The sequence below is a fragment of the Trichechus manatus genome, unplaced genomic scaffold, assembly GCF_000243295.1.
Source record: "Trichechus manatus latirostris isolate Lorelei unplaced genomic scaffold, TriManLat1.0 scaffold00200, whole genome shotgun sequence".
NCBI lineage: Eukaryota > Metazoa > Chordata > Mammalia > Sirenia > Trichechidae > Trichechus > Trichechus manatus.
In genome coordinates, this window is record NW_004444136.1 from 2029276 (window position 1) to 2042028 (window position 12753).

Sequence of the window (12753 nt, forward strand, 5' to 3'; positions counted from 1 at the left end):
CTTTGACTCAAGCCGAACTCTTCCAATAACTAGTTATCAGCAGTGGACCGAGGCTTGTCTTTTATTAGAAAAATCTAACTATAATTGTGAACATAGTTTGCAAATCGTAAGGTGCCACACACTAGGCTGTTGAAATTTGCTCTATAGTTTTGTGGTTGTAATATTTTGTTTCTCAGATTGCACTTTATTCCAACAAAGACCCTTTGTATTCCCTGACCGTTCTTCATGTTCCCAAGTGGCCTCTTTCTTAACTTGATGACCTTCTCCTAGGAAAATAATCTCTTGTTCCCTCCCTAGCCTCTCCTTCAGGGAATGCCTATTCTTTGGCCAAGAGATGAAAGTGACTTTAGTCCTCCTAGAATGAAGCAGTAGAAGAAGCAAGGGTTACCCTTCTTATTTGCTAGTTAGTACAGTTGAGGTGACTCAGTTGATTTACCCACATTTCTGGAGCCTCACCATGGCCCAGGCACTGCGCTGAGGGGGGTTGTGAGATGGTCCTGGGGAGTCCCCAAGGTCTGACAGTGGGAGCCCCGTTTATTATCAGATGCTTAAGAATCTCCTGGGGAGTGTGTTAGCAAGCCGGCTCTGGGTGCCACCCTGAGAATCTGATGAGAGGGATCAAAGCATTTGCATTGTATCAGGGCCTGAGGCAGTTCTGGTGCATATTTTGGGAAATACCGTGGTAGAAAAAACAAGACTTTATATGTTTGGAAGGATTGCAGCATTTTAGTCCCGACACACTTAGCAGCATAGTTTACATCTCTAAAACACTTTGTAAAGTTAACAGTATTTTATAACTCATGTGTAGCTAGAATATTAGGATTACTCTCGACCCAGCTCTGCGTGAAATCCATAGCCCAGTCTGCACTCTCTTCTCAAGAAAGAGGATTCGGTCCTTTCAGAAAAGCAGAACTGGAATTCTCCCTGTTGAATGCGTCTGGGCAGTTGCTTCCAAAGGGTTCTTTTCCTTCGATTTCGGCAACTGCACGACAGCGTCTGTATGTCCTGCTTTTTTAACCCAGCCACAGCTTCTGGCAAGGTCAGGGGCAGCGTTGAAATGCTCTGGCATGTGATCCCAGGCCTTTGCCCTTTTGTTCCTGGATAGGAGAGCCACAATAGGGTTGCGGACGGATATCCATCCTCTTGGGGCTTAGTTCGGCCTGGCTGTGTGCCTGCTGGACAAAAACAGCATTGTCAGGCCTCTCGGCAAGAGGCTGGAGTGAGTTAAGATCCCTCAGGGCCGGTGTTCAGGTATTTCTCCCCCAGCAAGATGGTATTACCAGCTGGATGGAAAACAATGGCAGTGCACACACGTTTATCGACAGAAACTGCCATCTCCTAGGTTTTTGGGTTTACTTTGGGAATGTCGACTCTGACTCCAGGGGCCTGCTGTTTGCCCACCAATCTAACTGTGTCCAATTTCTTGATTCAGGGGGCCAGGGGCGGAGTTGGGTTCCTCGACTGTGCTGAGGAATGTGAGGGTCACCGTGTTTGAAAGTGGTGCTGAATGCTCCTGCTGGGAGCAGGGTTGCCCAGCAACAGGTGCCATTTGCCTTTTGTTGCAGCGGCTCTGGGCTCAGCGGCTCTGGGCTCAGCGTGGTGCTCTGCAGCTCAGTGTTTGGGGAGGCTGGGAGCTGGCACGCTGACCCCTTGTGCCCCCCTGCCTCGGCCTCCCGGCCACGCCTGCATCCTCTCCAGCATGCCTGCCCCACCATCTGCTGCAGGGAGACCTGGGCTGGGGGCGTGGGGAGACATTTTCTGCATGGTGGTTTGCGTTTGAGTCTGAAAGTGGTATCTGTGCCTTTTGAAGTTGAGTGGCGAGAGCCAAAGCTGCCAGTGACTTCAGTGACTGTAACCAGACTTCTAGCAGCCAGCTTAGTGCAGGTGCACAGGGAGAGCTGGCACTTTAGACGCTCGTTCCAGATTTGGGTAAGTGCAGATGTTTTGTCAAAATGTGGCCCTGAAGGTTTGTATTCCGCCTACGGACAAGCCTTGTTTGGCCTGTTTTGAGGTTTAAAACCGTTGAGCTGACGGTTTGAATTGGAGTGATTTTTATATCAAAGCTGAAGGGAAAGCCAGAAGCTCTGGCAACAGTGAGCCACGCTCCTGCCTGAGAACTGGCTGTCAGGCATGGAACGCGTTTTTCACGGGCCGCCATTAAGGACGGGGGCCCTGGAGCCTTAGAAGTCTGCGACCCTTGTTTCAGGGAAAGCCAGGGGAGGGGTTTCAGTGCTTTGAGTGGACACAGGAAGACAGTTGTCTGTATGCAGCAAAAGGAATGCTTGGAACAGAAGGAAAACCATCTGAGCTCTGGGTACTGGCTGCCGTCCAAGCAGGGAACCTCAGGTGTGCTTTCTGAGTTTTTCTCCTGCTAGGTGCTGCTTTTTAAGGTTTGAGAATCTGGTATCGAGGAGCCACAATAGCTCCTGCGCCCGTGGAGACCCACATGCACTGGCCAGTCTTGAAACCCAGGGGACCATGCGCTCGGCAGAGACGCCGAGCCTTTGGACAGGCCAGATGTTTTGTGATCCCGTAGCCCTGGCGCCTGTGGGCCCCTCCTTTGTGCCACGTTGATGAAGCGGTGATCTGAAGCCATAGTGCAGGCCTTTTGAGGTCCCTCACCGCCCCCAGGGCAGAGCCAGCCCCCAACGCCTGCGGCCTGCTGTGGTCAGCCGGAGGAAATCACACTGCCTCTCCCTGGCTCCCGTAACCCTGAAGCCAAGGAGAGAGCCGGGATGAAGAGGCAAGCTCATGGGGCCTGTCACTCTGCTCCGGTAGCACAGAGACCATGGGAAGACATGCTTTCTCACCATAGCAAAATAAAAGTGAAGGCAGATTGCCTTGCCTCTTGGCCCAGGTTCTCCCGTGTGCAAACTGGGATGTGTCCAGCGACCCTGTACCAGCTGCTGTAGAATTGACTCTGACGCATGGTGACTCCACATGTGTCACGGTAGAACTGTGCTCCTTAGGGTCTTCCTACTGATTTTTTGGCGGTAGATCGCCAGGCCTTTCTTCCAAGGCACCTCTGGGTGTACTGAAACCTCCAGCCTTTTGGTTAGCAGCTAGCTGAGTGCATTAATCATATGCACCACCCAAGGACTCTGCCTGGGGTCCACATCTCCTGAATTCCTTCCAGGCAGATGCTGCATCCACCCGTCCCACGTTGTCTGCCTGCCTGGCATCGTGTCTGCCTGCCTGGCAACGAATGTGTTGTGTACCCCCCCGCGGTGCCAGCAAAGGGCCCTGCAGTCCTGTTCCTGGAGCACACCGCACAAGGGCGTGTGAGCTGGGAATATGTTCACCATCTCTGATCCCATCTGTGTCTTGTAGTGAATCCAGTCTGTGCACTCTGCCCTGGCCCGTGGTTTCCTGTAAACTGTCTTGTCCCAGAATGCAAAGCCCCATTTCCGGTTTCAGGTGGTCTCCAGGAAAGCCAGGGTGCCCCACTGGTGCAGTTCTCTACCCTGTTAATCTCCACAGCCCACACATCGACACTGGGGCGTCCACGAAGAAAGGCAGCTCTGAGTTAAGTTACATGAGAGCGTCCGCTCATTTCCGCCTCAGCGTCTTCACATCCACTGACTCCTTGGCCGCCCTCTTCTGCCTTCTGCCCCCAGCATCCCAGGGAAACAGCTTTCTCCCGGACTTCCCAGCAGCTCCTAACGGGAAAGGCCAATGGGGATTTTCCAGCGGCACTTGATGCTGCTGCAGAATTCTGCCCTCCAGTGCTCCGCGCTGTTGGTGTCTGCGAGCTCTCGCTCCGTCCTCCTCCGTTCTTCTGATTGGCCCCTGCGCCCCTGATGGGAGACGTTCCCTCTGTCCCACCACCACCCCTGCTCCCTTAAACAGAGTGTAGGTGCTCCCTTCACCTCCAACCTGGCCCTGTGGTTTTTCCTCCGTACCTTATTTTTAGTCCAGGCTTCTTAAGTTGTCAGTAAGGGAAACCCACTCAAATTAGCATAGCTAAAAAAGCTGCCTGAGCCTAAAAACACAGAAGGATCTCGGGGACTCCAAGGGTGGAGGCCACATGGGCCTCCTGGGCGCCTGGACCAGGGAGGAGGGAGACGAAAGGCACCCCACAATGTCTGCTTCCCTCTCCTTCACTCGTTGACTGTGAGCCTTACCTGCTTCTGCAGGCACACCCGGGCAGCCAGCCCCCTGCTGACCCCGTCTGCTTGTGTTTTCAGTTTAAGCACTTAACTAACTGCCTCTCCAGGTCCCCAGAGCTTGAGGCTGCTTTTCAGAAGTAGATTGCCAAACCTTTCTTCCTAGTCCATCTTAGTCTAGATCTCTGCTGAAGCCTTTTCAGCATCGTAGCAACACATAAGCCTTCGCTGATGGATGAGGAGTGGCTGCTCACGGCGTGAACTGGCCGGGAATTGAAACTGAGTTTCCCGCATGGAAGGGGAGAATTCTCCCACTGAATGGTCTCTGTCTCTGTCTCTCTCTCTATAACACACCAGATGTTAACGGGTCATTTCAGGGTGATGGGATAGCTAGAGTTTTTTTCTCTATACATGTTTGTATTCTCTGTGTTATTTTAAACATGGCTTAGCACAGAACTGCACTACGCTTAGACGCCACACAGCTTCCCCCGGCCGGGTCGAGCCCCTCCTCTGACCCTTCCTAGTACTGGGCACACACTTCTGTTGTGGCAGTTACCACGTAGTCCTTTGACTTCTTGAAGAGAGGACCGTTGTGTGTTCATCTTTGTATCTGTGGTATCGAGCAAAAGGCTGCTTATGACTGACAAGGAATGTTGCTAACTGAAGAAATTTAAGTCAGCAGAGAAACATTTTTGTTAAGTTCAAACATCTGCAGCTTTTCTCTGCGTTGAAAGCTAATCATGCATTTGGCTTCCCTTCTCTCTTTCTGAGCAGTTTTGGAATTTTGTTGATCAGATTGGTGATAATGTTGATCATTAGAGTTGAGGTATGAACATGGTTTAACTGCTGGAACTTCAAAAAAAGAACTTCTTATTTTGAGATAATTGTTGATTCACATGCAGTTATAAGACTTCATACAGAGACAGTTTCCCTCAATAGTTCCGTCTTGTAGAGCTACAGTGCAATGTCACAACCAAGATCTTGATGCTGAGACAGTCAGGGTGCAGAGCATTTCCATCACCACAAGGGGCCTCATAGCCACCCCAGCTTCCCTTCCTACTCCACCTCCCTGCCCCCCGTAACCCCTGACAGCTAATCTCATCTCTGTTTGTATAATTTTGTCATGTCAAAAATGTTTTATAAATGGAATCATACATTATGTAACCTTTCGGGATTGGTTTTTATCACTCAGTATAATTCTCTGGAGATTCACCCAAATCACTGATAGTTCATTCCTTTGTATTGTTGAGTAGTATTCCATGGTATGGATGTACCACAATTTGTTTAACCATTCATCTGTTGACGGACATCTGGGCTGTTTCCATTTTTTGGCTTTTATGAGTAAAGCTGCTATAAACATCCATGTGCAGGTTTTCGTGTGAACTTAAGTTTTCATTTCTCTGGGCTAAATTTCCAGGAGTGTAATTCCTGGGCCATATGATAGTTGCCTGTGTTATTTTATTAGAAACCAGCAAGCTCTTTTCCAGAGTGGCTGCACCATTTTAGCTACCAGCAGTATATGAGTGAGTCAGTTTCTCTGCATCCTCACCAGCATTTGGTATTTTCCCTCCTTTTTTTAAGCCATTTTGATGGGTTTGTATTGGTATCTCATTGTGGTTTTTAATTTGCATTTCCTCAGTGGTTGATGTTGTACATCTTCATCTGTATATTCTCTTGGATGAAGCATCTGCTCATGTCTTTTGCTATATTTTCTAACTGGATTTTTTTTTTTCTGTTGAGTTTTGAGAGTTGTTTATATATTCCAGAGATTAGTCCTTCGTCAGATACGTGGTTTGCAACAATTCTCTCCCAGTCTGTAGCTTGTCTTCTCATCCTCTCCACAAGGGCTTTCACAGAGCAAAGACTTGAATATGATGGAGTCTCATTTATCAATTTTTAATTTTATGGGTCATGGTTTTTTTTGGTATCAAGAACTCTTTGCCTAGGAGGGCTGTGAGGACCATGGTCTCGGGGAACATCTAGCTCAATTGGCATGACACAGTTTAGAAAGGCAATGTTCTACATTCTACCTTGGCGAGTAGTGTCTGGAGTCTTAAAAGCCTGTGAGCGGCCATCTAAGATACTCCACTGGTCTCATCCCTTCGGGAGCAAGGGAGAATGAAGAGAACAGGATACAAGGAACAGATTAGTCCGAAGGACTAATGGACCACAGCTCCCAAGGTCTCGACCAGACTGAGTCCAGTACAGCTAGATGGTGCCCGGCTACCGCCAGTGACTGCTCTGACCAGGATCACAACAGAGGGTTCTGGACAAAGCTGGAGAAGGATGTAGAACAAAATTCTAACTCACAAAAAAAAAAAGACCAGATTTACTGGAGAAACCCCGAGAGTATGGCCCCAGACACCCTTTTAACTCAGCAGTGAAGTTATCTCCGAGGTTCACCATTCGGCCTGGGAGTGGACAGCCCCGTAAAACCAGATGGGACTAATGAGGTACAGGAGTCCAGTGACAAGGGCCAGAAGGCAGAAGGGGACAAGGAAGCTGGTGATAGGGCACCCAAGGTTGAGTAAGGATATTGTTGATGTGTTGTGAGATTGTCAACGTTGTCATAGGGCAACATGTGTACTAACTGTTAAATGAGAAACTATTTTGTTCTGTAAGCCTTCATCTAAAGTGAGAATAGCAGCACAATGGAAGAGCGTAGTCAATATCACTGAACTGTGCATGAAGAAATTTTTGAAATGGTGTATCTTTGGCTACGTGTATTTTCACCAAAAAAAAAAAGGTTGAGAAGTTAGAGGGTTGACATGTTGTGGGGTTGTTAACCAATGTCATTAAACAATATGTGTACTACTGTTTCATGAGAAACTATTTGTTCTGTAAGCCTTCACCTGAAGTACAATTAAAAAAAAAAAAAGTTGAATTGGCAAAAAAAAAAAAAAGAAAGAACTCTTTGCCTAGACCTACATCCTGAAGAATTTCTCCTATTTTCTTTTCCTGAAAGTTTTCTAGTTTTACATTTAGGTTTGTGATCAACTTTGAGTTCATTTTGACATAAGGTGTGCAGTTTAGGTTGAGGTTCATTTTCGTTTTGCCTGTGGATGTCTAGTAGCTCTGGCACCATTTGCTGAAAAGCCTGTCTTGCCGCCATTGAGTTACTTCTGAGCTCTGGTGAAAGCACAATTGGACATATTGTGTGGGTCTATTTCTGCGTACTGTATTCTGTTCCATGGCTCTGTCTGTCCCTCTGCCAGTTCCACACGGTCTTGATGGTTGTAGCACTGAGACCTCTAAACTCGTTTCCCCACCTGTTGTGTGCCGAGGATGGTGGGCTTTCTTGGATGTGGTGACGCCCTGTGTTTGCCTTTCAGATCTCTATGTGTACGCCGTCCTCGTGTGCTGTGTCGGGATCCTCAGCGTCCTCCTGTTCACTCTGGTTATCATCTGGCAGTCAGTGTTCACCAAGAGGAAGTCCCGAGGTAAGAAAACTGATACTCTCGCAGGCCTGGTTCTGAGCACAGACAGACCACATCAGGCAGAGGATGGGGGAAATGCATAGTGATTCAGAGATTATTTCCTGTGCTTGGGCAGCACAGAGGAGCGTAGGTGGGAGAAGATGTCTCCCCCTTGTTGACAGCTGTCACAGTGTCGGCCCCCAACTCATGACGACCTCAGGCACAACAGAGCAAAATACTGCCCGGTCCTGTGCCATGCCCCTGTATCGGGCATAGGGCTTTCACTGAGGTGATTTCATTGAGGTGATTTCATTTGGTGATTTTTGGAAGTAGATCACCAGGCCTTTCTTCCTAGTCCATTTTAGTCTGAAACCTGTTCAGCATCATAGCAACAGCCAAGCCTCCACTGACAGCTGGGTGGTGGCCGTGCGTGAGGCGCACTGGCTGGGAATCGAGCCTGAGTCTCCCTCATGGAAGGGGAGAATTCTACCACGGAACCAACAGTGCCCTCTGTTTTCCCCACAGATTCTGCTAAAATAAGATGTGACCACTGATAACATTGTTTACCTTTCTCTTTGCAACATTCCTTTCTTCCTTGCTTCCTGAGATGTCTGACCACCCTCATTCTCCCAGAAGAGGCTGTGGGGCCGGATGAATCTGGGCTGGAATCCTGGCTCTCCCGCTTAAGGCTGAGTTTGGGGACGAGTTTCCTAACCTTTCTGAACTTGCCTTTCCTTTTCTGTGAGACTGGACTGGCCCTGCCTTCCTTAGATTGAAGGTGACTGTGAGCATCCCTGGTGTAGTGACATCACCTGGTGCCCGACAGGCAGGCAGGTCGAGATCCCTGCCTTCCCCGCCCCTGTGCCATCCAGGCCTCTCGCTGTTGGCATAAGTCTCCTGCTTGTCCATGTCCCCGTTTCCCGGCTCTGACCTCAGACTCTCCTCATGTCACCCTTGGTTTCTTAGTGATTACAGCTCTCAAGACTTGACTGTCACTCCCCCGAATCAGGCCTGCTTCCTCTACCTCACCGCAGCTCTCGCTCATCACCCGACATGCCCCACCTGGGTCCCTCCTTCAGCATTTCCACAGCAGACAGGGTCGCTGTGGCTCCCAGGGATGACAAGCGTAAGAGCTCAGCTCTGAGTTACACTGACTCTGACTCATTGGTGACCCCTCACTTACCAGCTGGTGGCCTATCTCTGCCTCCTCTTCCTTATTGAGAAAAGGTGGGAAATTGTCTCACACCTGTCTGACAAGACTGTTGAGGATTAAGTAAAAACAAAGATGTGCAAAAACCCTTAACACATTCTGGCTCATAGTAAGTGTCCTGTATTTAAGATAACAAACGGCTGTCACTGTATTTAATAGTTCCTGTTACTAGCCCATGGTCATCACCCCGGAAGTGTCAGATTCCACGGTCATGGCTGGTGGGCATGCTCACACAGGGATGCCGAGCACTGACAGAGGATACTGCCTCCACGGGCGGAGGCCCAAGGGAACGAGTGAGCAAGGGGTACACCCAGGACCTAGCACCAGTGGATGCTGTTTCACCCTGGACCTTAAGGGCGGGGTGGGGGCGGTGAAGCTCCTAGGCTTGTGGGGCTGCAGCTGTAGGGGAGGCGTCACACAGGAGCCTCAGAAGAGGGGCCCAGCTGGTGCCAGCCCAGAGCCAGGCAGAAGGAGCCAGACACGCACATTCCTCAGCACCACCACCATCTGCAGCTGCCTCCCCTCTGCAGAGCCTACCAGAAGCCAGAGGGCAGGGGAGCTCGGGGCTGCCATCCACAGAGGCTGGCTTCCAGGGCTCAGAGCAGGGTGGGGAAGGGTGAGGGGCGCCTGGAGGCACATGGCAAGGACCCAGTACACTCAGCTGCTTGGTGACAAAGCATGGGCTGGAGCCCGGATCCTTCTACTCCAAAGCCCATGCCCTTTCAACCATCCTCTGCTATGCTTCTCTGTGCTGTTCCCGAAATCCAGCTTGAGAGCACTTCCTCCGTGCGGCCCCACCTGATCAACAACGCCCCGCTTGGAACCCTCTGCCACTTGTACCAGCTCATGGCACCTGTTGTCACAGGTGCAGACACATTTGCCTCCCTTCAAAAGGACGATTGCTAAGGGCAGGGACCATTCATCTGATCTGCTGTCCTTGGAATTTGACTCAGGACAGCTGCTTAACGGTGGTCGGATGGGTTTGTTTCCCAGCTGCTTTGCTCCAGCTGTTGGAGTTTGGAAGCCACATAGGCAGTTTCTAACATGCTTTGCTCTGAAGGCACCTCAGCCCGGTTTGGGGTAGGAGAGAGAGCTCTGACGTGAGCTGCAGGCCCCAGTAGGCATTGGCGGGGCAGAGAGACAGAGCACGGTGCTTAGAGTCAGGAGACATCTCTTTCTCCCCCAGAGCCAAGAAGGGCAGGGCTGGGATGGACACGCGCTCTTTCACGGGATCACCTACGTCTGCTTCTGGTCTCACAGAGCTGCAGAGAGCCCAGAATCCCCCCATCCTCACCCCACTGGGGTGGACAGCAGTGTGTACGCGTACAGTATCCAAAACCCCTCCTGAGCTGCTGAGAGCCTTGCCTGAGCATCTGTTGGGGGCCAGCCCCTCACTTGGCTCTCGCCCTCCTGGAACCCCCAGCACCATTTGCGGGGGCAGCAGTGTTGCCTTCGTTTGACAGAGATCACAGCTGAGGAGCGTTACAAGGCTCTGAAACAACAAAGTGGTAGCAGTGAGGCTCAAGCCCCAGCCTGATTCCACATCTGCCATGTAATCTACTAAAGCAAACCTCAGCCGCCTCCAAGCCGACCTTTGCAAAGGGCTTCTCCTCCAGCCCTTCTGTGGCAGCTGGTGCGGAGGTCCCTCCCCATCGGCTCTTTATCGGCCCTGCGGCTCCTCAGGGAGCTGGGCTTTGGGCTGGGACATCACGTGCCACTGCAGGGTGGGCCTGCCCCGTGCTGCCCTCGGAGCAAGCGCCTCCCAACCCCCCCCATGGAGCCAGTGCCTCCCAGCACCCCCGTGGAGCCAGGGCAGGGACTGTTTGGTGTGGGGCCGGGGCAGGGGAGGATTATTCAATAGGCAAGGTAAGCACAGTGCTTACCTTGCTTACCAGATCATCTATAGTGAACAGTTTGACCACTCATGTGAAATTGTTCAATACAGATTAGTAAGTAAGTGCAAGTAAGCCTGTGCTTAACTTCCTCCAAGATTATCTGCCTCTGTCAGGGACTGTAAATTTGAAAAGAGGCTTTGATTCTGTAGGAAGGTTCTATGAGGTTGGGGGAGAGACAGATGCCAGTCATACCTAGAAGCAGAACCTTTGATGTATTGAAAAATGTGAAACTGTTCTCTACAGATGATCTGGTAAACAAGGTAAGCATGGTGCTTACCTTCCTGTTGGATAATCAGCCCCTGGGTGGGGCTTACCCCTCTACTGGGTCCTGGACCCTAAGATCAGCGCTCCCCAAACCTTTAGGAGCAGACACTTCACCTGGGAACTGGCTAGGTTGCCGATTCTGTTTCAGTACATCTGGGGTGGGCTGGAGAATGTGCATTTCTAATAGTCCAGATGCTGTTCTTCTTGACCCTACCCCAGCCAGCAACCTCTGTACAATAAGCATTTTACAATGATCCCATTGCTATTTTGAAGTGAAATTCAGATAATCTATACTACCTACACCCATAAAGGAGCCTGGGTGGCACAGTGGTTCAGAACTATGGTGAACTACAGCTGCCAACCAAAAGGTCAGCAGTTCGAGTCCACCAGCACTTCTGGGAAACCCTAGGGCCAGTTCTGCTCTGTCCTATAGGGTCACTCTGCGTCAGAATCAACTCGATGGCAGTGGATTTTTGGGTTATACCTATAAAAATCAACTTAATGCACTAGGTATAATTAAAGGAGAAATAAAGGAAAGTAATTTACACTACAGTAAAATGGGTTTTTGTATTGCACCTACTTCTTTTAGTAAGTTTGAATTTCGGAGAAGACAATGTTTCCTTATATTTGACCTTTGACATAAAGGCTAAAAAAGTGTGTGTGTGTGTATATATATATAAAAGTATATGTATTATATACCAGTACTAGTACCAATTACTGTTGAATCAACTCTGACTCATGGTGACCCCGCATGTGTCAGAGTAGAACGGTACTCCGTAGGGTTTTCAGTGGCTGATTTTTAGGAAGTAGATCACTAAGCCTTTCTGAGGTACCTCTGGGTAGACATGAACCTCCAATCCTTTGGTTAGCAGTGGAGCATATGAACAGTTTGCATCACCCAGGTACTCCATACCAAAAAAAAAAAAAAATCAAACCCATTGCCATTGAGTCAATTCCAACTCATGGCAACCCCATGTGTTACAAAGTAGAACTGCTCCATAGGGTTTTCTTGGCCGTGAATTTTACAGAAGCAGATTGGCAATCCTTTCTTTCACTGCACCACTGGGTGGATTAAACTACTAACCTTCTGTAGGTTCTGTCTCTCCTATCAACCAAAAGGTTCATGGTTCAAATCTACCCAGAGGTGCCTTAGAAGAAAGGCCTGGAGATCTGCTTCCAAAAAGGTCACAGCCTTGAAAACCCTGTGGAGCACAGTTCTGCTCTGCACACACTGGGTCATCATGAGTTGTAATTAACTACACCTCAACTGGAACATACACATATATGTATACATACACACGTACATATATATGTATATCATCATTATATACATGGACGTATATACATATACATACATTTATGTGTATATGCATGTGTGTGCATACATACATACATATGTTCCAGTTGTGGTCAAGTCGGGTACAACTCATGATGACCCAGTGTGTGCACAGCAGAACTGTGCTCCCCAGGGGTTTTCAAAGCTGTCATCTTTTTGTTCCAAGGCCTCTCTGGGTAGATTTGAACCACCAGCCTTTCGGTTAGTAGCCAGTCACTTAAGTGTTTATGCCACCCGTGGACTCAGACACACACACACACACAGACACACACACACGGAACCAACAGCCGCGTGACAGGGACAAGTACAGACTGGCACAAGTGAGTTTGCCTTTAGTGGCACTGCCCTTAGTGATGGGATGTTTAAAATCCCAACTTGACAGAGTTTCAAATAAACATTCTTCCCCTGATTTTCACAGTAGTGACACTCATTATAAATTCATTGCATACTGAAATGGAGCAAAAACGTGCCTTGTGTCTCTATAAAGTGGACGAAGGTCCCAGGCTCAGCCGACGATGAAGAGGCT

At 49.4% G+C, this 12753-nt stretch overlaps 1 protein-coding gene across 1 annotated transcript in view; it reads left to right on the forward strand.

Annotated features, from left to right (window-relative positions):
* The window catches only part of VSTM4 (V-set and transmembrane domain containing 4), a 117979-nt gene that overhangs the window by 36538 nt on the left and 68688 nt on the right, over nucleotides 1-12753 (forward strand). The window contains exon 5 of the mRNA XM_012558949.1: nucleotides 7439-7546. Within this exon, the coding sequence (XP_012414403.1) occupies nucleotides 7439-7546 (108 nt within the window). The remainder of the gene's footprint in view (nucleotides 1-7438; nucleotides 7547-12753) is intronic.